Below are 27,876 nucleotides of genomic sequence, written 5' to 3' on the forward strand. Positions count from 1 at the left end.
CTATAATAAATGGATTAACCCCTAAAGCTAAGTCTAACCCTAACACTAACACCCCCCCTAACTTAAATATAATTTACATCTAACGAAATAAATTAACTCTTATTAAATAAATTATTCCTATTTAAAGCTAAATACTTACCTGTAAAATAAATCCTAATATAGCTACAATATAAATTATAATTACATTGTAGCTATTTTAGGATTAATATTTATTTTACAGGAAATTTTGTAATTATTTTAACCAGGTACAATAGCTATTAAATAGTTAAGAACTATTTAATAGTTACCTAGTTAAAATAATAACAAATTTACCTGTAAAATAAATCCTAACCTAAGTTATAATTAAACCTAACACTACCCTATCAATAAATTAATTAAATAAACTACCTACAATTAACCTAACACTACACTATCAATAAATAAATTAAATACAATTGCTACAAATAACTACAATTACATAAACTAGCTAAAGTATAAAAAAGAACTAAGTTACAAAAAATAAAAAAATATTTACAAACATAAGAAAAATATTACAACAATTTTAAACTAATTACACCTACTCTAAGCCCCCTAATAAAATAACAAAGACCCCCAAAATAACAAAATGCCCTACCCTATTCTAAATTAATAAATTTAAAAGCTCTTTTACCTTACCAGCCCTGAACAGGGCCCTTTGCGGGGCATGCCCCAAGAAAATCAGCTCTTTTGCCTGTAAAAAAAAAACATACAATACCCCCCCCCCCCAACATTACAACCCACATACCCCTAATCTAACCCAAACCCCCCTTAAATAAACCTAACACTAAGCCCCTGAAGATCTTCCTACCTTGTCTTCACCCTCCAGGTATCACCGATCCGTCCTGGCTCCAAAATCTTCATCCAACCCAAGCGGGGGTTGGCGATCCATCATCCGGTGGCTGAAGAGGTCCAGAAGAGGCTCCAAAGTCTTCCTCCTATCCGGCAAGAAGAGGACATCCGGACCGGCAAACATCTTCTCCAAGCGGCATCTTCGATCTTCTTGCATCCGGTGCGGAGCTGGTCCATCTTGAAGCAGGCGACGCGGATCCATCCTCTTCTTCCGTTGTCTCCCGACGAATGACGGTTCCTTTAAGGACATCATCCAAGATGGCGTCCCTTGAATTCCGATTGGCTGATAGGATTCTATCAGCCAATCGGAATTAAGGTAGGAATATTCTGATTGGCTGATGGAATCAGCCAATCAGAATCAAGTTCAATCCGATTGGCTGATCCAATCAGCCAATCAGATTGAGCTCGCATTCTATTGGCTGTTCCGATCAGCCAATAGAATGCGAGCACAATCTGATTGGCTGATTGGATCAGCCAATAGGATTGAACTTGATTCTGATTGGCTGATTCCATCAGCCAATCAGAATATTCCTACCTTAATTCCGATTGGCTGATAGGATTCTATCAGCCAATCGGAATTAAGGTAGGAATATTCTGATTGGCCTGATGGAATCAGCCAATCAGAATCAAGTTCAATCCGATTGGCTGATCCAATCAGCCAATCAGATTGAGCTCGCATTCTATTGGCTGTTCCGATCAGCCAATAGAATGCGAGCACAATCTGATTGGCTGATTGGATCAGCCAATAGGATTGAACTTGATTCTGATTGGCTGATTCCATCAGCCAATCAGAATATTCCTACCTTAATTCCGATTGGCTGATAGGATTCTATCAGCCAATCGGAATTCAAGGGACGCCATCTTGGATGACGTCCCTTAAAGGAACTGTCATTCGTCGGGAGACAACGGAAGAAGAGGATGGATCCGCGTCGCCTGCTTCAAGATGGACCCGCTCCGCACCGGATGCAAGAAGATCGAAGATGCCGCTTGGAGAAGATGTTTGCCGGTCCGGATGTCCTCTTCTTGCCGGATAGGAGGAAGACTTTGTAGCCTCTTCTGGACCTCTTCAGCCACCGGATGATGGATCGCCAACCCCCGCTTGGGTTGGATGAAGATTTTGGAGCCAGGACGGATCGGTGATACCTGGATGGTGAAGACAAGGTAGGAAGATCTTCAGGGGCTTAGTGTTAGGTTTATTTAAGGGGGGTTTGGGTTAGATTAGGGGTATGTGGGTGGTGGGTTGTAATGTTGGGGGGGGGTATTGTATGTTTTTTTTTACAGGCAAAAGAGCTGATTTTCTTGGGGCATGCCCCGCAAAGGGCCCTGTTCAGGGCTGGTAAGGTAAAAGAGCTTTTAAATTTATTAATTTAGAATAGGGTAGGGCATTTTGTTATTTTGGGGGTCTTTGTTATTTTATTAGGGGGCTTAGAGTAGGTGTAATTAGTTTAAAATTGTTGTAATATTTTTCTTATGTTTGTAAATATTTTTTTATTTTTTGTAACTTAGTTCTTTTTTATTTTTTGTACTTTAGCTAGTTTATGTAATTGTAGTTATTTGTAGCAATTGTATTTATTTATTGATAGTGTAGTGTTAGGTTAATTGTAGGTAATTGTAGGTATTTTATTTAATTAATTTATTGATAGGGTAGTGTTAGGTTTAATTATAACTTAGGTTAGGATTTATTTTACAGGTAAATTTGTTATTATTTTAACTAGGTAACTATTAAATAGTTCTTAACTATTTAATAGCTATTGTACCTGGTTAAAATAATTACAAAGTTGCCTGTAAAATAAATATTAATCCTAAAATAGCTATAATATAATTATAATTTATATTGTAGCTATATTAGGATTTATTTTACAGGTAAGTATTTAGCTTTAAATAGGAATAAGTTATTTAATAAGAGTTAATTTATTTCGTTAGATGTAAATTATATTTAAGTTAGGGGGGTGTTAGTGTTAGGGTTAGACTTAGCTTTAGGGGTTAATACATTTATTAGAATAGCGGTGAGCTCCGGTCGGCAGATTAGGGGTTAATAATTGAAGTTAGGTGTCGGCGATGTTAGGGAGGGCAGATTAGGGGTTAATACTATTTATGATAGGGTTAGTGAGGCGGATTAGGGGTTAATTACTTTATTATAGTAGCGCTCAGGTCCGCTCGGCAGATTAGGGGTTAATAAGTGTAGGCAGGTGTCGGCGACGTTGAGGGGGGCAGATTAGGGTTTAATAAATATATTATAGGGGTCGGCGGTGTTAGGGGCAGCAGATTAGGGGTACATAGCTATAATGTAAGTTGCGGCGGTTTACGGAGCGGCAGATTAGGGGTTAATAATATAATGCAGGGGTCAGCGATAGCGGGAGCGGCAGATTAGGGGTTAATAAGTGTAAGGTTAGGGGTGTTTAGACTCGGGGTACATGTTAGAGTGTTAGGTGCAGACGTAGGAAGTGTTTCCCCATAGGAAACAATGGGGCTGCGTTAGGAGCTGAACGCAGCTTTTTTTGCAGGTGTTAGTTTTTTTTTCAGCTCAAACAGCCCCATTGTTTCCTATGGGAGAATCGTGCACGAGCACGTTTTTGAGGCTGGCCGCGTCCGTAAGCAACTCTGGTATCGAGAGTTGCATTTGCGGTAAAAATGCTCTATGCTCCTTTTTTGGAGCCTAACGCAGCATTTGTTTGAACTCTCGATACCAGAGTTAAATTTATGGTGCGGCCAGAAAAAAGCCCGCGGAGCGTTAACAGCCCTTCTACCGCCAAACTCCAAATCTAGGCCTCTGTGTTTTCCCCTTATGTTTTCCAATTAACTGTTATACCTAATGCACAGAATTAAATGTATGGGGAATTGTTCCTTCATGTTAATTTTTTGTAGTTGAAATAGTTGGTTTAGCTAATTAAAACCATCAACTGTTTTTTTTCTAGGATGTGCCCATGTAAAGAAGACCTGGTAATGTTATCTATGTCTAAACATAGTTAGGTATTGAAATGCTACTTATGGCTTGGCACAACCAGCTATTTCAGATTTAAATATTCTGTCTCTCTCCTATCCCCACTAGGAGATTAAAGGGATACTAAACCACAAATTTGTCTTTTATGATTCAGATAGAACATACAATTTTAAACAAATATGCAAATTACTTCTATTATCAAATTTGCTTCATTCTCTTGTTATCCATTGCTGAAGGGACAGCATTGCACTACTGGCAGCTAACTAAACACATAGTTATCCAATCACAAGAGACAAATGTGCGCAGGCACCAATTAGCAGCAGCTCCCACTAGTGTATGAAATGTGCGTATTCATTTTTTAACAAGGGATACTAAGAGAATGAAGCACAATTGAAAATAGAAGTGAATTTAAAAGTGTCTTAAAATTACATGCTCTAGCTGAATCAAGCAAGTTTAATTTTGACTTTCCTATCCCTTTAATTTGTATTATTGGCTCCTGTTTACATATCTTTTCTACATAAAATGTGTTTGTTATTTATATTTTCTGCTTACGTGATAATTTATACATACAGGCAAAAGTTGCTATTTCAAATAACAAAAATAAAGGTAAATGAGCTGGATTGCATTACTGGATCACCTCCTTCCTAATCTTCACTAGTCCTTGCCCCAGTCACTGTTCCAACATTTGAAGGCTCACTTTGCCAGAAATAAGTTTTGCAAATGGTGATGCAGTGTTGGTGAGCAATTGGACAGTCAATAACACATTTATATTTTGGGAAGGCATAACATTACATTAAAAAATGCTTCATGGGTGTTTTCTTTTTATGACAGGATTAGGACTTATTGATCTACCCTCATTTAAAGAGATAGTTAACACCTTGAGATTTTTATATAAAATGTTTAGTTATATGTAATGAAACCACTTTGCATTATATTCTCATGATTTATTTTGTCCCCTTTTCATGTAATGTAGCTCTAAGAATTGAGCAATTTATCATTCTTAGAACATGAAGACCATCATGCTGACTTGTCAAGGCTAACTCTGTTTACATATATATATATACACTCACCGGCCACTTTATTAGGTACACCTTGCTAGTACTGAAAAAGAGAAAATATCCAGTGAGCGGCAGTTGTGTGGACGAAAATGCCTTCTTGATGTCAGAGGTCAGAGGAGAATGGGCAGACTGGTTCGAGATGATAGAAAGGCAACAGTAACTCAAATAACCATTTGTTACAACCAAGGTATGCAGAATACCATCTCTGAATGCACAACACGTCGAACCTTGAAGCAGATGGGCTACAGCAGCAGAAGACCACACCGGGTGCCACTCCTGTCAGCTAAGAACAGGCAACTGAGGCTACAATTCGCACAGGCTCACCAAACTTGGACAATAGAAGATTGGAAAAATGTTGCTTGGTCTAATGAGTCTTGATTTCAGCTGCAACATTCAGATGGTAGGGTCAGAATTTGGCGTAAACAACATGAAAGCATGGATCCATCCTGCCTTGTATCAACGGTTCAGGATGGTGGTGGTGGTGTAATGGTGTTGGCGATACTTTCTTGGCACACTTTGGGCCCCTTAGTACCAATTGAGCATTGTTTAAACGTCACGGCCTACCCTGAGTATTGTTGCTGACCATGTCCATCCCTTTATGACTACAGTGGGAAAGTCTTCTGATGGCTACTTCCAGCAGGATAATGCACCATGTCACAAAGCTCAAACCATCTCAAACTGGTTTCTTGAACATGGCAATGAGTTCACTGTACTCCAATGGCCTCCACAGTCACTAGATCTCAATCCAATAGAGCAGCTTTGGAATGTGGTGGAACGGGAGATTTGCATCATAGATGTGCAGCTGACAAATCTGCAGTAACTGCGTGATGCTATCATGTCAATATGGACCAAAATCTCTGAGGAATGTTTCCACACTATGCCACAAAGAATTAAGGCAGTTCTGAAGGCAAAACCTGGTACTAGCAAGGTGTACCTAATAAAGTGGTTGGTGAGTGTATATACAGTATATATATATATATATATATATATATATATATATATATATATATATATATATATATATATATATATATATGTATATACTGTATAAATAAATAAGTCTGCAACATACTTTCATTCTTTATTTTGTCCCCTTTTCCTGTAATTCCATTCTGAAATTGTGATCTTTTCAGTTCCTGTTAGAAATGGAAGTACAGAACACTGTAACATACCACACAGTCATTGGCTGCACTCTCTAGTGACCTATTTATAACTGTCCCTAATTGGCCACAGCAGAGAATGTAACCTAAGTTAAAACATGGCAGCTACTAAAACTTCACACTTATTTTCTCAATATTTAAACAGCTACATGTTATTCTCAGACTAATCTTTTATTTGAATGCATCATTTTATCTAGCATTTATTTGCTGTTTAATGTCACTTTAAAACTCTTGATTATCTGGTTAAGAAGCAGGATATTGATGCAAGAAGAATATAAAAATAGCAACAGAAACTAAATCAATCACATGTACTCATAGTCACATAGTCAAACTCTTTTTCCAATATAAACACAAATGAGAATTTGCTTTGTATGCTGTGTTTTATGGTAACTTCTTTTTGGAAATGGAGAAATGAGATCTTGCTATATTATGATATTCCATATACATAGAAAAGAAGAACTTGTTTTACTTGATAGTATGTTTTTTTTTAACCCTATGCATGGTTAAATAAGGAAACAATATTATAGCTGTCCGTTAGGGAACCTACCTATAGCTTAAAGGGATAGGAAAATCAGAATTAAACTTGCATGATTCAGATAGAGCATGTCATTTTAAGACTGAAATCTGGCAGTTTTGTAGCTATTACTAATGAATATAAAACTTTCAAATTTCAATTAAATTGGAAATCTGTTACTGTGCATGCACATGCCAGATGTATGCTCCCTTGCAAGTCATGGGACTAGTATCCTGATTGGATGCTTACAGTCTATTTACAATGGAACGTGGCTACTGAGGCAATTTTGAGATAAAATATCTTTTCAATTTTTTTTCACATCGAGATGTTCAGGTGACATTTTCTTGGCAGCTTTTTACAGATATGCTGCATTATTCTCAAGTGATTCAGCATTTAAGAATCATGTCACTTTAATTCTGTAAAAAAATGGCAGACCCTGGAAGTCCGAGAGAGATGAGAGCAACCTCCCATAGAAATAATTAAAGAGACAGTTTGCCCTAAAATGTTATCCCCTTTAATTTGTTCCCAATGCTGTAATGTATTACATTGTTTATAACTAGCTCCTTTACCTTTATATCAGCAACTGAAATAGTTAAATTTGCCTGTGGTATCCCTACATATACTTAAAGGCTATAAAAAAGCGGTGAAAACTTATCCAGCAGAAGAAATTACACTCCGAGAGAGAGGTAGGCAAGAAGATAGCTAAGATAAGTAATAAAATGTTAATTTTCAATTATAAGGCCCTGATGATTGAAAGTGCTGTGAAGTGACAATATGTTTAAGAAGGATCCAATGCAATGTTGAGAATTCCAGCTGAAATAATAAAAAGTGCAGACATTACTCTTTAAAAGGCAGCAGGATGGGCGTTTTACTACACATGCAATGGGTGACGATGCTGGCAAAATATTCCAAGCAGCATCGGCACCGACACTGGCAATGTAAAGTAAAAGTTCCCTTTTAAATATATAGCACCGAGCCTAATAAATATACCTATGTACCCCTAAACTGACATAATCCACCACCGCAAACTAACCCTACACTACTTAACCCATAAACAGCCAGTATCCCACCGCAATAAACTTCCTAACCTATTAACCCCTAAACCACCAATAACCACCGCAAAACCTATTAACCCCATTTCGCCAATAGCCTACTGCAATAAACGTCCTAACCTATAAATCCCTATACTACCACCAGTCCCCAATTCAAACACCCACTAACCTTTTAACCACTAAACCGCCACAACCCCCAATGCAAACTAGCCATACACTACTTAACTACCTAATAGCTAACCCCCCAAGACCACTAACCTAAAGCCCCCTAAGTTACACAAAATAACAAACACTTAAAGGGACATAATACTCATATGCTAAATCACTTGAAACTGATGCAGTATAACTGTAAAAAGCTGACAGGAAAATATCACCTGAGCATCTCTATGTAAAAAAGGAAGATATTTTACCTCACAATCTCCTCAGCTCAGCAGAGTAAGTTCTGTATAAAAAGTTATACTCAGCTGCTCCCAGCTGCAGGTAAAAAAATAAAAAAAATAAAGAAATGAACAGCAGCCAATCAGCATCAGCAGTGCTGAGGTCATGAACTCTTACTGTGATCTCATGAGATTTCATAGTAAGCTTCCTTTACCTGATTGGTGAAATAATATGAGAGTGCACGATGCTCATCCCTTCAGATGTCCCAGGACAGACACACTAAAATGCTGCTTAGAAATCCTTTACAATGGGAGGTGGCTACGGAGGAACTTTTGAGGTAAAATATCTTTCTTTTTTACATAGAGATGATCAGGTGATATTTTCTAGTCAGCTTTTTACAGCTATGCTGCATCACTTTCAAGTGTTTAAACATTTGGGTATTATGGCCCTTTAAATTACAACAAAAAAAAACACTACCAAAAATAAAAAACCCACAGTTATGCCTATCCTAAAACTAAAGTCCCCTTTAAAAAATAAATAAAAAAAAATCCTAAAATAGAAAACCCTATACTAACACTAAGTTACTAAAGCAATAGACTGTAGAACAGCTTTTTGTAGGGCATTGCCTTAAAGTGAGCTATAAAAAAAACTACTCTAATAATTGTCCTGAGAGGGGCATTTGGTTGGGCAGTGCCCTAAAGTAAACATAGATCTTATGCCCAAATACAAAAAAAAAATATACTAAAAAAAATTCCTAAGTTTAACCCCTTAATGACCGAGGACGTGCAGGGTACGTCCTCAAAAAAAAGGCAGTTAACGCCTGAGGACGTACCCTGCACGTCCTCGGTGTGGAAAGCAGCTGGAAGCGATCCTGCTCGCTTCCAGCTGCTTTCCGGTTATTGCAGTGATGCCTCGATATCGAGGCATCCTGCAATAACCATTTTTAGCCATCCGGTGCAGAGAGAGCCACTCTGTGGCCCTCTCTGCACCGGACATTAACGGCTACGTTCGTTGGTGGGTGGGAGCCGGTGTGGGAGGTGGGTGGCGGCCATCGATGGCCTTTGTGATGCGGAGGGGGGCGGGGACGACCGGGGGGACGCGCACGGACGCGCGCACGTGCACGGGGAGGCCGGACGGGCGCGTGCACGGGAGGGAGCGGGTGGGAACCACTACGCTACAGAAAGTTTTTTGTTAGAAGTGGGGATCAAAGGGGTTAATATATTTATTTGGTGATCGGTTTGGCTGGTGGGGTATTGGACTGTGGGGGGGAAGCTACACTACAGAAACAAATAAAAAAAAATAATAAAAAGAAAACATTTTTATTTGCAAACTGGGTACTGGCAGACAGCTGCCAGTACCCAAGATGGCCCCAATAAGGCAGAGGGGGAGGGTTAGGGAGCTATTTTGGGGGGATCAGGGAGGTTGGGGGCTAAGGGGGGACCCTACATAGCAGCATATGTAAATATGCTTAAAATTTTTTTTTTTTTTTTAATACCTTTTATTTTAGTACTGGCAGACTTTCTGCCAGTACTTAAGATGGCGGGGACAATTGTGGGGTGGGGGAGGGAAGAGAGCTGTTTGGGAGGGATCAGGGGGTGGGATGTGTCAGGTGGGAGTCTGATCTCTACACTAAAGCTAAAATTAACCCTGCAAGCTCCCTACAAACTACCTAATTAACCCCTTCACTGCTGGCCATAATACACATGTGATGCGCAGCAGCATTTAGCGGCCTTCTAATTACCAAAAAGCCAGGCCAAAGCCATATATGTCTGCTATTTCTGAACAAAGGGGATCCCAGAGAAGCATTTAAAACCATTTGTGCCATAATTGCACAAGCTGTTTGTAAATAATTTTAGTGAGAAACCTAAAGTTTGAAAAAGTGAACAATTTTTTTTTATTTGATTGCTTTTGGCGGTGTAATGGTGGCATGAAATATACCAAAATGGGCCTAGATCAATACTTGGGGTTGTCTACTACACTACACTAGAGCTAAAATTAACCCTAGAAGCTCCCTACATGCTCCCTAATTAACCCATTCACTGCTGGGCATAATACACGTGTGGTGCGCAGTGGCATTTAGCAGCCTTCTAATTACCAAAAAGCAAAGCCAAAGCCATATATGTCTGCTATTTATGAACAAAGGGGATCCCAGAGAAGCATTTACAACCATTTATTCCATAATTTCATGAGTTGTTTGTAAATAATTTCAGTGAGAAACCTAAAGTTTGTGAAAAAATTTGTGAAAAAGTAAAAAAAATTTTTTATTTGATCGCATTCGGCGGTGAAATGGTGGCATGAAATATACCAAAATGGGCCTAGATCAATACTTTGGGATGTCTTCTAAAAAAAAATATATACATGTCAATGGATATTCAGAGATTCCTGAAAGATATTAGTGTCCCAATGTAACTAGCGCTAATTTTGAAAAAAAGTGGTTTGGAAATGGCAAAGTGCTACTTGTATTTATGGCCCTATAACTTGCAAAAAAAGCAAAGAACATGTAAACATTGGGTATTTCTAAACTCAGGACAAAATTTAGAAACTATTTAGCATGGGTGTTTTTTGGTGGTTGTAGATGTGTAACAGATTTTGGGGGTCAAAGTTAGAAAAAGTGTGTTTTTTTCCATTTTTTCCTCATATTTTATAATATTTTTTATAGTAAATTATAAGATATGATGAAAATAATGGTATATTTTGAAAGTCCATTTAATGGCGAGAAAAACGGTATATAATATGTGTGGGTACAGTAAATGAGTAAGAGGAAAATTACAGCTAAACACAAACACCGCAAAAATGTAAAAATAGCCTTGGTCCCAATCGGACAGAAAATGGAAAAGTGCTGTGGTCATTAAGGGGTTAAAAAAAAGCACTATATGGCAGCAGTTTAGCAAGAATGTTATACTTTAGTAAGATCACTAGATGGCAGCACTGATTCTTGTCATGTTGTACTGCAGACATGTGCGCACTGCCTATCTAAATATCTCTTCAACAAAAAATAACATGAGAACTAAGCAAATTTGATGCTGCAATATAGTGCTGAAGACACGTGCACACTCCTGAACTTACCTTCCTGTTTTTCAACAAAAGATAACAAGAAAACAAATAAAATGTGATAATAGAAGTAAATTGGAAAGTTGTTTAAAATTTTATTTTATATTTAAATCATGAAAGAAAAAGGTTGGGTTTTATGTCCCTTTAAAGGGTCATGAAACTCATTTGAAAGGTAGACAGACAGACAGATAAGCAATTTCTACAAAAGATCCATTACTTGAATATCATTTTAAAGCATTCAAACGGTCATTATGTTATTTAAATGTGCATAGTTTTGTAGTACAGTGACATGCTCTTTAAAAAAGTCCCTTGAGTGTTGTTTATTTTATCTCCTGTGCTGTGGCAAGCTAAGGACAGATAAAAATGTGCCCCTGGATCTTTTAACACAGTCCAAAGAAGGCAGCAGCACTCACCACTATGCAAAAAATTCCATCTTTATTGGGATATTCAAAGAAGAAAAGACAACGTTTCGGACCTCTAGTCATTTTTTGCATAGTGGTGAGTGCTGCTGCCTTCTTTGGACTGTGTTACAAGTTTAAGGGTTTTTGTGTGGTACCCCTTCAGCCTGCACCACCTTTCTATCTCTGTGCTGTACCACTTGGATTGTGCCCCTGGATCTTTTAGACAATCACTGTGTAGAATGTACAGGATTTAGGGTTTTGAGGTTTTATGTTCCTTTAAATAATGTGTTTGTATTTTTCTGAAACTCAGAGATCTGATCTTGTGTATCATCACTTAGGTGCTGACAGGTCAGTTTTGTTTTTGTTATTTATATATATGAGTCAAGGAAGGAGGAAACAGAGATAAACTCTTGGGAGAAACACATGAAAAGGAATGCAAATAAATTAAAGGTCAGCACCTACAAGATTGTACAAGTCAGAAGTCAGGAGCAGGAAAAATAAAAGTTTTTTAAAAACGCTAAATCATTGTTTCAACAAAACAATTAGGGCTAGATTACAAGTTGAGCATAAAATATCGCTTCCGCAAAAGTGATTTTTGAACTTAACAGTAATACTAGTGCACCAAAATGTGCGCTGGTATTACAAGTTAGGTGCAATGCGAATTCGACCTAGCAATGCACGGAAGCTTTGCACTCACAAGCGAGCTTCCACAGGCTCCAATGGGAGCCTCGATCTCATACCATCAGACATAAGCTGCTTTATGTGTGCCATATATTTAACATTGTGCTTACCATGGAGAATCATAAGGGGTTCACAAGAAGCGGCACTAATTGGCTAAAATGCAAGATTGTAAAAAGCTAAAAAAAGCACTGAGATAAGGGGCAGTGTGCAGGGGCTTAGATACAGATAATCAAAGAGGTAAAAAGTATATTAATATAGCAGTGTTGGTTATTCAAAACTGAGGGATAGGTAATAAAGGTAACTATCTATCTTTTTTTTAAACAATAACAATTTTCAGTTAGACTCTCCCTTTAAAAGTTCATGTAAACCCTCATTGGAAAAAATGAATCACTTGAGTATTAGGCTAGAAAGCTGCCATTTACACATTGATCACATGGTTACACATGTGGTTCAAAACTTCAAATAATAACAACGGTAGAAACAGGCCTCTATCTGAGTCCAAAATAAAATCACACACCAAGAACACCACTGGCTTTAAAAGCCGCCCCTGGGTCCTCTGTGCTAGTAGTTTTTTTGGAACCAGGAAAAAGCACAATTAAAAAAACAAAATTTATGCTTACCTGATAAATTTCTTTCTTTTCGGACATGGAGAGTCCACAACGTCATTCCAATTACTAGTGAGATATTCAACTCCTGGCCAGCAGGAGGAGGCAAAGAGCACCCCAGCAAAAGCTGTTAAGTGTAACTGCCTTACCCATAACCCCCAGTCATTCAGCCAAAGGAAATGGAAAAGGAAGAAACACAAGGGTGAAAAAGGTGCCTGAGGTATACTCAAAAAACTGCCGAATCAATAAAAAAAGGAGGATGGGGTTGTGGACTCTCCATGTCCGGAAAGAAAGAAATTTATCAGGTAAGCATAGATTTTGTTTTCTTTCCTATGACATGGAGAGTCCACAACGTCATTCCAATTACTAGTGGGAACCAATACCCAAGCTAGAGGACATGGAATGAACAGGGATGGAGAACAAGGCAAGAGGACCTAAAACGAAGGCACCACCGCTTGAAGAACCTTTCTCCCAAATTAAACCTCGGCCGAGGTAAAAGTATCAAATGTAGAATTTGAAAAAAGTATGCACAGAGGATCATGTTGCCGCCTTTCAAATCTGTTCCACAGAAGCTTCATTTTTGAAAGCCAATTCATTTTTGAAAGCCAAAGACAAGGAGACGGCCCTAGTGGAAGGAGACATAATTCTCTCAGGAGGCTGCTGTCCAGCAGTCTCATAAGCCAAGCAAATCAAACTTCTCGACCAGAGAGACAGAGAGGTAGAAGTGGCCTTCTGACCCTTACGCTTTCCAGAGAAAACAACAAACAGGGCAGAAGATTGCCGAAAATCCTTAGTAGCTTGTAAGTAAAATTTAAGAAGGATTAGGACAAAAAGAAGTAACAACCATTTCTTGATTAATGTTTCGATCCAATACTACCTTAGGGTAGGGGTTTATGCTAGGGTGTTTTTTTTGTCTTTTTTTTCCCCATAGACATCAATGGGGTTGCGTTACAGAGCTTTTCATTCGTCAATTGCAGTTGCTAGTTTGTTTTCTAACACTTTCTCCCCATTAATGTCTATGGGGAAAGCGTGCACGAGCACGTCAAAGCAGCGCTTGGATTTTGTGTGGTATGGAGCTCAACGCAACCATATCGCACGCACAAGGCGGCTTTTCCAAAACTCGTAATGGCAGCGCTAAGGAGGGTGAAATAACGCAACTTTTGTTGCGTTGGTTTTGCACCCTCTATAGCGCAAAACTTGTAATCTAGGTGAATGTGAATATATCATATGAGGACTCTAGACTATGCATGTCATAAAGTAGAGCATGCAGTTACCTTAACTGTCACCAGATGGCGGCCAATATTAGAAAAAATGATTTATTTTCCAGAGAAAAATGAAAAAATTAAATTTGCATTTATATATTTCTGATTGATACGATCAGTAAACTTAATCCCCTCATTGTGGAATTATGTGAACATAAACATAAATAAACAATGAACACAGATAAAAATAATATTGGGGTAAATATAAACAGCCTTCCATCTTAGTAGAAAGATTTTTAAAATACCCAATTGTGGGAAATTCCTAGAGTCTGGCGCCTTAGACCACTTTAAAATACACTCAGATAAACAACGCACTGAATACTCCGTTAAGGAGATGACTCAAGTGCTCAAACTTTACATGTCGAGGCATTAAAAATGGTGCTAAAGACAGAAACCTTATCTGAGCCTGTGGTTAAACATCTTCGCAGAGGTAACGCATAGAGAATAAAAAGGTTAAATAGAGCCACAAAAATAACCGCTCTAATCCCCTTCTCTTCCCCTTCTCTTCATAAGAGATTCCATAGAGATAGCATTCATTTCCATGAAAAAGGATCTCAGAAACTGAGCGCACCGCTTCAATTTACATAGCCGACAGAATTTTCTCATTCGGCTAAGATTATAAGCAGGATGCAAATATGTGCAGACACAAATTTTCCAAAATACATGGTTGGCGCTGTGCCCCAATGAGGGTTGATAAGTACTATAAGCAGAGGGCACTCATAACGTTTTGAGCCCTAACTGTGCAACAATAAATGAGATCAGAGTTGCTTGCTCGATAACAACTGTGCCATAAACAGTACTGAATACACACCCACAATAAAAGACTGAGTCCTTACAAAAAGGAACCCATTAACGTTCGTAACAACGAACCACACAGGGATAGAAGGAGGGAAAATTAATGTCGTCATGACACCCATTCCCCACACACCATAAGCCCTGGGCTTATCCTTAAAATAGCACCGGAATGGAGCGGCAAAATCCCTGCTCAGCCGCACATAAATCAGAAACAGCGGATATATATATATAAAATATACAACCCCTTTAGGAAGGTCACAGGTCCCACTAGGATCCTGAATCTTGTAGTCCTTTCCATGCTATTTCTTATCCAGCAAAATAAAAATATATAAAAGAGCTTACCCTCCAGGGGAACTTCTGCTGTTGAGCAGGTACAGCAGCTGCAGGTCTGAAAGTCTCACTTGACCGCTAACAGGGACCTGTAGAAAAGAAAGAACATAGTAACCAACTCTTTTCTTACTCAAGAGATTGACGTGGACACAGCTAGACCCCAATCCTTGCTTGCAGGGAAAAATACCCATAAAAAGATTAATTTCTTCAGACACCAACTTCGCAACATCTTCCATTGACAGAGGCAAAGAGAATGACTGGGGGTTATGGGTAAGAACACACAAAGCAGTGTACTATATGGATTGATACTTCCCTTAAGAAATCAGAACCGCAGCCGTCTCTCAGTCTCTCCTGAAATCTGTGCAAATAGATAGGGTATGCCAGGTGGAGGCGCAGGTTCGCTCTGTCAATCGATTTAATCGCTGTATATTAATCTTCATTAGTTTTCATCTGTAGACGTGTACTTCTATTTCAGAGTAGAAGGATTGTGCTATGATACCAAATTAAGACACCATATAAGGCGTGTATATACTCACAGCATATTTTTTCAATATCTGGCTCTTTCTTTGTGCAAAAAAGGATTTCACAGATTTTCAAGTTTAAAAAAGTAGTATTTTTATTTTTCCCAACGCGTCTCAACGGACCCAGCCGTCTTTATTAAGAGCTTTTAAAAGTGCTTTACAAATCAAACACTTAACAGCTTTTGCTGGGGTGCTCTTTGCCTCCTCCTGCTGGCTAGGAGTTGAATATCCCACTAGTAATTGGAATGATGTTGGGGACTCTCCATGTCATAGGAAAGAAAAAGTGTGTGTTTTGGGGAGTTGAGATGTAGCCACCATGTTTGCCCAACCACCCGAAATGAATTTGTTTTAGTCTGTGCACATGTCTAGATTACAATCTAGAGGTTACTGAATCTACTGCTCTTTAACTTCAACGCATGACGTATTGTACTGTTATTGCTTTCCCTCTATGAATACTTAGTTTGATGGGTACAAACACATATAGCTACTTAGTTTGACGTGTACAAACACATATAGCTAAACAACTAGGTGATTTTACCAGCCTGTCATGGTGTGATCTCTATATAACATCCGTTTCCCAAGTTCATTTTGTTGAATTCTTCTTGGGAACTGAAGATAGGTAAACTCATTTCCCAAGAGCTCTGGCTTCAAGAAGCCCTAAAAAGAAAGGACAATATAAATGTATGTACATGATCATTAGCCATACATGAAAAACGCTGAGATTGTAACATAAAATGATTATGCACAGTAAAAACATTTGCAATACACTCAAATTAGTTATTGCGCCCCCTTTTTCAATGTGCATTTCTGAAGGCTGTAATTGCACATTGCAGATAACCCTGCTACATATCCTCAGCAGAAGTGGAAAGATACTGCAAAACAAAGCAAGGTGTGCTAATATGATAGTGGCAAATACTGTCCACTGCCATCCTTATTTTCTCCTCCACATAATGTCTTTAAAAACAACTGCTGAAAACAAGGTGTTCACATATCTTTGAGAAAGTGCTGACAATGGCGAGTGGAATGTGTCAGACATAGGGAGTCTGGAGTATCATGTGCCCCCATGCATTGTTTTTTTTAAGTCATTTAAATAAAGATGTGTTTTACTATTTCTTTACAAAAGTGAATTTACCAAGGCCTAATTGTTTACCTGAAGAACAGAGGTACCTCAAAACTAAATAGGAGAGACCCTGATTAGAGTTTGTTAAAAAAGAAAATATGAGGATTTAAGGGCTGATTTTTTTCTTCAGACCCAAGCAGACTCTAGTGAGAGATGTGATTTTTTTTTAAAATTTCATAATAAAGTCTTTAAAGTGGAAGCAAATAAGCAGATTTTTTTTATACTATGGGGCCGATTTTTGTGCAATGGGCCGCTAGCAGGGGGTGTCAATCAACCTGAATCGTATAGGATCGGGCGGATTGATGTCCCTAGCCTCAGAGGAAGCGGACCAGTTAAGGAGCAGTGGTCTTAGGACCACTGCTTCATAACTGCTGTTTCTGCGCGAACCTTGGGGCATCAGGGGGTCATTCGGCCCTTGATAAATCATCCCCTATGTGAGGTGCTAATGTATTAAGACATTTTGCATACTTGACTGACATGTTAATGCTACATAAAAGTCTTGTCATTACAAGGTGTTTTATGCCCCCTTCAGAGGTATCAACCCTAATACTACCTGCCTGGACTGCAAACACTGCAGCTGTGGCATGTGTCATATCAGCAATGGCTCAGTTTATGTCATACAAGTCACAGACATCTCTCTCAGGAGTTGTGGTGTTTTAATGTGGATGCACAAGGCAAGCACAGCATACATGCATATGCCCCTTTAAACAGTGACATTGTTTCCTAGAGCCATTGTGCTAATACAAATATAATGTAGATATGCTTTAATCCAAAACAGAAAACACCACTTCACATTTCAGTTTGATTCTGACCACTATGAACATTTAAATCAAATGTGATCAGATGTGCCAATAACCTCTTTAGGAAACTACATGCCCATATAATAAGACCTCAGATCTGAAGTATGTTCCTACAACCTTTTTAATGAATTATACAATGAAAAATAACAGACTTAAGAGCAGAAGAAATTCAAGCAAGTATTCATTATTCATGATGTTTCTAGTAGTATGCAAAAAAAGGTCTGACTTCAGAACAGAGGCCTGTTCTTAGCAAGCCTTACATCTTCTGGCGCTTTCTCCTGTGTGTGGTGTGACTGACATGAAACTGAATTGCAAGAAGGGGGTAATCATCATCTTACCCACTATTGGGTCATGACCTATAGTTTAAAGAACAATTCTGCACAGTAGAAAAAGTTATGTTGCTGATCAAACAGGAAGGTAGATACCACAAAAAGCATATGCTTAAGCATGATAAAAAAGTGACTACTCATGAAGGATTTGTTTGAGACAGCACAGACTTAAAGGGATATTAAACCAAAAAAATATATTTAATGATTTAGATAGAGCTTGCAATTTTAACCAACTTTCTAATTTACTCCTATTATCAGTTTTTCTTCGTTCTCTTGCTATCTTTATTTAAAAAAGCAGGAATGTAAAGCTTAGGAGTCGGCCCATTTTTGGTTTAGAACCTGGGTTACGCTTGCTTATTGGTTGCTAAATGTAGTGACCAATAAGCAAGCACTATCCAGGGTGCTGAACCTAAAAATGGGCCGGCTTCTAAGCTTTAAATTCCTGCTTTTTAAGAAAAAACGAAGAAAAATTGATAATAGGAATAAATTAGAAAGTTGATTAAAATTGCATGCTCTATCTGAATCGTGAAAAATAAAATTAGGGTTTAGTATCCCTTTAATCATAAATGTATTTTAAATGTACCAAAAAGTGTTCATGTATGCAGTGTTCTCTCCTAATTAATGTGCACACCAGCCAGATAACTTTACTGACAACCTGGCTAAAATTTAAAACAGCATTAAGCTAAAAATGTTTCAATCATTGTTATCCAAATTATCTTTAAATTAATTTACGTTAAATTATGCAATAAATATGTGCTTTGGATAACAGAAAATTATATAATATTAGAAAATATTACAAAGCCCCTACCAGGCTTGCAAAATCTTCTCTGTTCTCATGTATCTGTACACACACACACACACACACACACATTCATAATATATATATATATATATATATATATATATATATATATATATATATATATATATATATATATATATATATATATATAATACACACATACACACAATCACACATATATATAACATTTATTGTTCAATGCCTCTTCACATAGACTCCTTGTTTGTATTTTTTTCAGCTTTATTGGAACATTATAACCTATATTTGATCACAACACAGTTTCTAGATGTGTTATTAGAGAGTTGACACAAACAGTTTTGCATAAAATATGACTTAAACACACGTGACAATTAGTGTGACCTTTTCATATTAATACATATTATAATAGTGAAACAAGCGTATGATGAGAAAATAGATCTGTTCTTACTAGAAACTGCAGCCTCTGCCTTTCTGTTTCGGGTGTAAACTCTTGTGACATTGGAATGGTTTTCCGCTGCTGGATGATTATGGCTCTGTAACAATAAGTAGAAGGATGACGTCAGTCAGAAACCTAAGGCATTGTGTATGAATCTGGCTGATTAATAGCTATTTAGTGGTCGTTACTACATAACACAAAGGAACACTATATATATTTTATATAGCATGACACAAGTTGAAACAATCATCATTGTATTATTTAGCTTTACTTTTAGTGTATTTTTAGTGTAATTTTTTAATTTATTGTCAGAAAAACATCAATTTAACATGATTTATATAGCAATTACAGGAGAAAAACAAAACACAACAACATTTTACTGGAAACAATGAAAACCTTGTTTTTTTCCAAAACATACACTAAGCAGGGTCTCTATTTATCAATCTGCGGATGCTGCTTCTAATCCTCTCAGACAATTCCGGATTCTTTCACGTGGGACGATTGACAATCCCTGCTCTTGTGCAATTGGTTGTAAGGGAGCAGGGGATGGAACTGCACAAGTGATTGGTTGCACAATGTTTAATTCCCATAGTTGATGCTGCCTAGTTCCTTGGTATAAGGAGTGCTGGATCCTAAAATACATACATACATACATATTAGGACCAAAAAACCCAGTACCGTAAAACTTCAATACTTTATTTTTAATTATTATTAATGTTTAAAAGATAGCTTACATGAAAATTAAAATATAGCACAGACTTGCTAGACTAGTCTGGCAAGTCTGTGCCATATTTTAATTTTCATGTGAGCCATCTTTTAAACATTGGAACAAAGTATTGAAGTTTTACGGTACCGGGATTTTTGGTCCTAATTGCAATTCAGCATTGGAGAGTGCTGACCGGACAGAGGTAAACAGCGAATCACGCTATGACCGTGGGGGCTCCAGGTCAGTTCCACTGTAGCTGCATAGATCAGTGACACCATCGCAGCTACCCCACTGACAGCACGATTACGGAAGTCTCTCGGCGGAGGAAGGATCACATGACACAGGAGACACGCGAGGCGCTGAAAGAGAGACACGGAACTGTACAAGCAGAGTAAAACTACCGGGTGAGATATCACAACGATATAGGGTAAGGAGTTTTTTCTTCCATTAGGCTACATATCACAGGAGCTGTATCAGGAGCAGGGGTGAGAAGACTTCACTTACCTTCCTAAGAATTATGGAACAACAGTTGCGGTAAGTTGATTTTGACTTCATTTTAAGTGTCACAGTGAGCAGCAGGTATCTTGAAGCAGCAGGAATTTCACGTTGCTTGGGTACATACACACATACACATACACTCTGGTAGACCTCAGTTTATACCACGGTTCTATTCCTGAAGGAGCAGTTGTAAAAATAATTTGTTTCAAATAAACTTTTTATAAAATGTAGGTCAATGGGAATTCCATGGCGTAGATTCAATAAAACTGTTCATGAAAAGAATCTCTCTCAGAAATAAACTTGCTGCAACCAGCAAAATGCTGAACACCTAAAGTATTGTACTCTCCCCTAGTCTCATATGAGTCACTCTCCATTATATTTAAAAGAACAGCATCTATCTTGTCACTCTGTAGCGCAACATAGAATAAACGCTACTGTGAAGGACACCAGCATCACAAAACCGCCTTTAAAAAACCCAAAATTTATGCTTACCTGATAAATTTCTTTCTTTCCGGGCATAGAGAGTCCACGACTTCATTCCCATTATTAGTGGGATATTCAACTCCTGGCCAGCAGGAGGAGGCAAAAGAGTACCCCAGCAGAGCTGCCAAGTATCACTTCCCTTACCCATAGTTCACAGTCATTCAGCCAAAGGAAAATGGAAAAAGAAGAAAACACAAGGGTATAGAGGTGCCTGAGGTTTACACAAAAAAAACCCCGCCAAAGTAAATGTAAAAAAGGGCGGGGTCTTGGACTCTCCATGCCCGAAAACAAAGAAATTTATCAGGTAAACATTAATGTTGTTTTCTTTCCTATGGCATGGAGAGTCCACGACTTTATTCCAATTACTAGTGGGAACCAATACCCAAGCAAGAGGACACCGAATGAAAAGGGAGGGAGAACAAGGCAGGTGGACCTAAACAGAAGGCAACACCGCATGAAGAACCTTTCTCCCAAAAGAAGCCACAGCCGAGGCAAAAAGTAACAAATTTGTAGAATTTGGAAAATGTTTGCAAAGAAGACCATGTTGCCGCCTTGCAAATTTGCTCCACAGAAGCTTCATTTTTGAAAGCCCAGGAAGAGGAGACAGCCCTAGTGGAATGAGCCATAATCCTCTCAGGAGGCTGTTGTCCAGCTGTCTCATAAGCAAAACAAATCATACTTCTAAACCAGAGGGAAAGAGTAGTAGAAGTGGCCTTCTGATCCTTACGCTTACCAGAGAAAACAACAAACAGGGCAGAAGGTTGCCGAAAATCTTTAGTTGCTTGAAGGAAAAAATTACGCACAACATCCATGTTATGCAAAAAACGTTCCTTATCGAAAGTAGGATTGGGACAAAAAGAAGGAACAACAATTTCCTGATTAATATTTCGATCTGATACTACCTTAGGAAGAAAACCCAGCTTAGTACGAAGGACCGCCTTATCCGCATAAAAAATAGGGTAAGGGGAATCACACTGCAGAGCCGAAAGCTCAGAAACTCTGTGAGTGGAAGAATAGCACGAAGAAACAAAACCCTCCAAGATAATTTAATATCAACAGAATGCATCGGCTCAAACGGAGCCTGCTGCAAAACTTTAAGAACGAGGTTAAGGCTCCAAGGAGGAGAAACAGGATAACACAGGCCTGATTCAGACCAGGGCCTGAACAAAATCTTGAACATCTGTCAAACCAGCCAGATGTTTGTTCAAAAGAATAGACAGTGCAGAAATCTGACCCTTCAGAGTACTGACTGACAAACCTTGCTCCAGGCCATCCTGAAGGAAAGATAAAAGGCGGGGAATCCTCACCTGACTCCAGGAGAAACCCTTAGATTCGTACCAATAAAAGGTATTTATGCCATACCTTATGATAAATTTTGCGAGAAACAGGTTTACGAGCCTGAAGTATGGCATCAATGACTGCCTCAGAAAAACCACGTCTAGTCAAAACTAGGCGTTCAATCTCCAAGCAGTCAGCTTCAGAGAATCTAGATTTGGATGGAGGAAGGTACCCTGAAATAGAAGGTCCTTCCTTAGAGGATCCTGCGAGACCATGCAGGAGCTATTAAAATCACAGATGCTCTCTCCTGTTTGATACGAGCAATGACTTGTGGAAAGAGAGCAAGCGGAGGAAACAGGAATGCCAGTGAGCAGTTCCAAGGAACCGCCAAAGCCCTATCAGAGCAGCCTGAGGATCTCTTGACCTTAAACCGTACTTTGGAAGCTTGGCATTTTGATGAGACGCCATCAAATCCAACCCCCGAACCCCCCACCTAAGGGTTATCTTTGAGATCACCTCTGGATGGAGAGCCCACTCCCCGGGATGAAAGGTCTGTCTGCTCAGAAAATCCGCCTCCCAGTTGGCGACCCTGTAATGTGGAAGGCAAATAGAAGACACTGCAGAATGCAAGTCATCTCCTACCTAGCTAAGAAACCATGAGTTCCTCCCTGGTGGTTGATGTAAACCACTGAGGAGATGTTGTCCAACTGGAATCTGAATAACCGGACTAAAGATAATTGAGGCCAAGTTGTCAAGGCATTGAAAATTGCTTTCAACTCTAAGATGTTTATGGGAAGAGAAGACTCCTCCCGAGTCCACAGTCCCTGAGCCTAACAGGCTGGCGTCCGTGGTCACAATCACCCAGGAAGGTCTCTGGAAACATGTGCCTCGAGACAGATGGTCCTGTGAAATTCACCATGAGAGAGAGTCTCTAGTAAGGGGATCCAGATCTATCCTCTGTGAGAGAACTGAGTGGTCTCCGATACATTGACTGAGCATGCATAACTTCAGAGGTCTCAGATGGAACCGAGCAAAAGCAATGATATCCATGGAAGCTACTATGAGACCTATCACCACCATGAATAGAGCCACTGACTGGCAAACAGAAGACTGGAGAGAAAGTACTAGGGAACTATTTTACAGATTCACTTTCCACCCGTGAGAACAAAGAATAGACAACATCTCTATATGAGAGTTTGCTAACTGAAAAGATGGCGCTTGAACCAAGATGTCATCCAGATAAGGTGCCACCGCTATTCCTTGAGATCTGACCGCCGCCAAAAGGACCCCTAGAACCTTCGTAAAGATTTGAGGAGCCGTGGCAAAACCAAAGGGAAGCGCAACAAATTGGAAATGTTTGTTCAGAAAGGCAAACCAAAGGAATAAATGATGTTCCTTGTGAATAGGAACATGAGAATACACATGAATAGAAAAAGAACAGAGCGCATACCACTCTAAGAGTAACACTGTTTTATTTATACAAAACTAGAAGCGCATAAAATAACATGTACAATGTATCAAAATGTAACAAGCACAATCACCACATCACAGTGTCTTTAACCGGCTACAATGGATCTGTAACTCGTCACCCCATCCTTGCGCTCATCTGAGGAACTTCCGGACGCCACAGGAAACCGCGCCGGACCAGGGGATACTCCAACGTAGGACACGGTGTCACAAGTAACGTGGTGAGACGAAAAGAACAGTCTCTACAGGTTTCGTCAGGTTACGACCTGACTTTTTCAAGAGTAGTTTGTAAATGAACACCGCTGTTGCTTTTTTTGAAAGACCCGGGCTTGACACACCTCCAATCTGTGGCGGCATCTTATTGGCTTCAACTTAGTTCAAGTCCCGGGATTGGCTAATAAACATTTTGTGTTTGAAAAGTCCGCATCAGCACTGTTACTGCATAAAACACATATGTAAAAAAGGACACATACCGGTATATAAAAAAGGACACATATATAAAAACAACTTATAAGAGTAAAAGTATGTTCAATATGTCATCTATATTAAAAGTTCATTATTGATTAAAGTTATTTCAATCTATATTCATAAATATATCGATAATATTTGTTATACCAACAGAGGAAACTATTAGGTAGACAAAACAAAGGAAGGCTATCTCATCTTAAATGTTATAATCTCTTTGGGGGCCAAACTGACAATGAAAGCGAAGTACATACAATTATTTAGATGGATGGAATTCATATATATGCATTTTCCAGGGGACCGTAGACAATTACCCCTTAAGCTTCTGTGCAACAGGGGTTCCCTGATTCGTTCATGTAGCTTTTTCCCATCCGCATCAGGGAACTCACATCCTCTCAGATTATTCCATCCATCTAAATAATTGTATGTACTTCGCTTTCATTGTCAGTTTGGCCCCCAAAGAGATTCTAACATTTAAGATGAGATAGCCTTCCTTTGTTTTGTCTACCTAATAGTTTCCTCTGTTGGTATAACAAATGTATGCATCCACAAACATAGTTATGTAATCTAGCGCTTTTTTAATATGTAAAGATTGGATAGTATCATTGTATTATTGTATAGATACTTTTTAGTTACATTTGGAGACCACAGTAGTTAAATCGTCAGTCAAGGATCAATATATTTATGAATATAGATTGAAATAACTTTAATCAATAATGAACTTTCAATATAGATGACATATTGAACATACTTTTACTCTTATAAGTTGTTTGTATATATGTATCCTTTTTTATATGTGTCCTTTTTTACATATGTGTTTTATGCAGTAACAGTGCTGATGCAGACTTTTCAAACACAAAATGTTTATTGACCAATCCCAGGACTTGAACTAAGTTGAAGCCAATAAGATGCCGCCACAGATTGGAGGTGTGTCAAGCCCGGGTCTTTCAAAAAAAGCAACAGCGGTGTTAATTTACAAACTACTCTTGAGAAAGTCAGGTCGTAACCTGATGAAACGCGTAGAGACTGTCCTTTTTCGTCTCACCACGTTACCTGTGACACCGTGTCCTACGTTGGAGTATACCCTGGTCCGGTGCGGTTTCCTGTGGCGTCCGGAAGTTCCTCAGATGAGCGCAAGGACGGGGTGACGAGTTACAGATCCATTGTAGCCGGTGAAAGACACTGATGTGGTGATTGTGCTTGTTACATTTTGATACATTGTGCGTGTTATTTTATGTGCTTCTAGTTTTGTATAAATAAAACAGTGTTACTCTTAGAGTGGTATGCGCTCTGTTCTTTTTCTATTTCTGCAGTTGGTTCTTGGGAGCAGGAGCACAGCCCTGACATCCGCACCAGAGCAGCATCCACTTACCCACCAATATCTGGGAAGTATTTTATTCTCTGTTATGGTTATTGATTTTACTTGTATTTGATTTTACTTGCATCTGTATCAGGCCCGAGCATTTTCAGTAGCCATTTACAAACAGCAACATATGTATTTATCCAGTTTTGAAATCTGAATCTTCTGTGTGCATGTATATGTTGTAAAAAGAGTACTTTTTACCTATAACCTGTATTATAAAGATATTTATACTGTCTGATGCCACAAGAGCAGAGTAGCGCAGCTTAATAATATATTCATTCTTTCATGAAAATACACATCCTTCAGATCTATGGTAGTCATAAACTGATCCTCCTGTACCAAGGGTAGGATGGAACGAATAGTCTCCATCTCGAAGGACGGAACCCTGAGGAATTTGTTGAGAGACTTGAGGTCTAGGATGGGGCGAAAATTTCCCTCTTTTTTGGGAACCACAGACAGATTTGAATAGAATCCTTGACCCCGTTCCTCTACAGGAACTGGAAAATCACTCCCAGGGAAGAAAACATAATTTATGTAAGAACTTACCTGATAAATTCATTTCTTTCATATTAGCAAGAGTCCATGAGCTAGTGACGTATGGGATATACATTCCTACCAGGAGGGGCAAAGTTTCCCAAACCTCAAAATGCCTATAAATACACCCCTCACCAAACCCACAAATCAGTTTAACGAATAGCCAAGAAGTGGGGTGATAAGAAAAAAGTGCGAAAGCATATAAAATAAGGAATTGGAATAATTGTGCTTTATACAAAAAAATCATAACCACCACAAAAAGGGTGGGCCTCATGGACTCTTGCTAATATGAAAGAAATGAATTTATCAGGTAAGTTCTTACATAAATTATGTTTTCTTTCATGTAATTAGCAAGAGTCCATGAGCTAGTGACGTATGGGATAATGACTACCCAAGATGTGGATCTTTCCACGCAAGAGTCACTATAGAGGGAGGGATAAAATAAAGACAGCCAATTCCTGCTGAAAATAATCCACACCCAAAATAAAGTTTAATGAAAACATAAGCAGAAGATTCAAACTGAAACCGCTGCCTGAAGTACTTTTCTACCAAAAACTGCTTCAGAAGAAGAAAACACATCAAAATGGTAGAATTTAGTAAAAGTATGCAAAGAGGACCAAGTTGCTGCTTTGCAAATCTGATCAACCGAAGCTTCATTCCTAAACGCCCAGGAAGTAGAAACTGACCTAGTAGAATGAGCTGTAATCCTTTGAGGCGGAGTTTTACCCGACTCGACATAGGCATGATGAATTAAAGATTTCAACCAAGATGCCAAAGAAATGGCAGAAGCTTTCTGGCCTTTTCTAGAACCGGAAAAGATAACAAATAGACTAGAAGTCTTTCGGAAAGACTTAGTAGCTTCAACATAATATTTCAAAGCTCTAACAACATCCAAAGAATGCAACGATTTCTCCTTAGAATTCTTAGGATTAGGACATAATGAAGGAACCACAATTTCTCTACTAATGTTGTTGGAATTCACAACCTTAGGTAAAAATTGAAAAGAAGTTCGCAACACTGCCTTATCCTGATGAAAAATCAGAAAAGGAGACTCACAAGAAAGAGCAGATAATTCAGAGACTCTTCTGGCAGAAGAGATGGCCAAAAGGAACAAAACTTTCCAAGAAAGTAATTTAATGTCCAATGAATGCATGGGTTCAAAGGGAGGAGCTTGAAGAGCCCCCAGAACCAAATTCAAACTCCAAGGAGGAGAAACTGACTTAATGACAGGTTTTATACGAACCAAAGCTTGTACAAAACAATGAATATCAGGAAGATTAGCAATCTTTCTGTGAAAAAGAACAGAAAGAGCAGAGATTTGTCCTTTCAAGGAACTTGCGGACAAACCTTTATCTAAACCATCCTGAAGAAACTGTAAAATTCTCGGTATTCTAAAAGAATGCCAAGAAAAATGATGAGAAAGACACCAAGAAATATAAGTCTTCCAGACTCTATAATATATCTCTCTAGATACAGATTTACGAGCCTGTAACATAGTATTAATCACAGAGTCAGAGAAACCTCTTTGACCAAGAATCAAGCGTTCAATCTCCATACCTTTAAATTTAAGGATTTGAGATCCTGATGGAAAAAAGGACCTTGCGACAGAAGGTCTGGTCTTAACGGAAGAGTCCACGGTTGGCAAGAGGCCATCCGGACAAGATCCGCATACCAAAACCTGTGAGGCCATGCCGGAGCTACCAGCAGAACAAACGAGCATTCCTTCAGAATCTTGGAGATTACTCTTAGAAGAAGAACTAGAGGCGGAAAGATATAGGCAGGATGATACTTCCAAGGAAGTGATAATGCATCCACTGCCTCCGCCTGAGGATCCCGGGATCTGGACAGATACCTGGGAAGTTTCTTGTTTAGATGAGACGCCATCAGATCTATTTCTGGAAGTTCCCACATTTGAACAATCTGAAGAAATACCTCTGGGTGAAGAGACCATTCGCCCGGATGCAACGTTTGGCGACTGAGATAATCCGCTTCCCAATTGT

At 38.8% G+C, this 27,876-nt stretch overlaps 1 protein-coding gene across 1 annotated transcript in view; it reads right to left on the bottom strand.

Moving 5' to 3' along the window:
* The window catches only part of LOC128653401 (protein phosphatase 1H), a 149,614-nt gene that overhangs the window by 14,481 nt on the left and 107,257 nt on the right, over positions 1-27,876 (bottom strand). Inside the window, exons 5-6 of the mRNA XM_053706652.1 lie at positions 19,095-19,179; positions 16,155-16,273 (exon numbers count right to left, since the gene is read on the bottom strand). Coding sequence (XP_053562627.1) covers positions 16,155-16,273; positions 19,095-19,179 — 204 coding nt within the window. The remainder of the gene's footprint in view (positions 1-16,154; positions 16,274-19,094; positions 19,180-27,876) is intronic.

The sequence above is a fragment of the Bombina bombina genome, chromosome 3 (assembly GCF_027579735.1).
Source record: "Bombina bombina isolate aBomBom1 chromosome 3, aBomBom1.pri, whole genome shotgun sequence".
Lineage (NCBI taxonomy): Eukaryota > Metazoa > Chordata > Amphibia > Anura > Bombinatoridae > Bombina > Bombina bombina.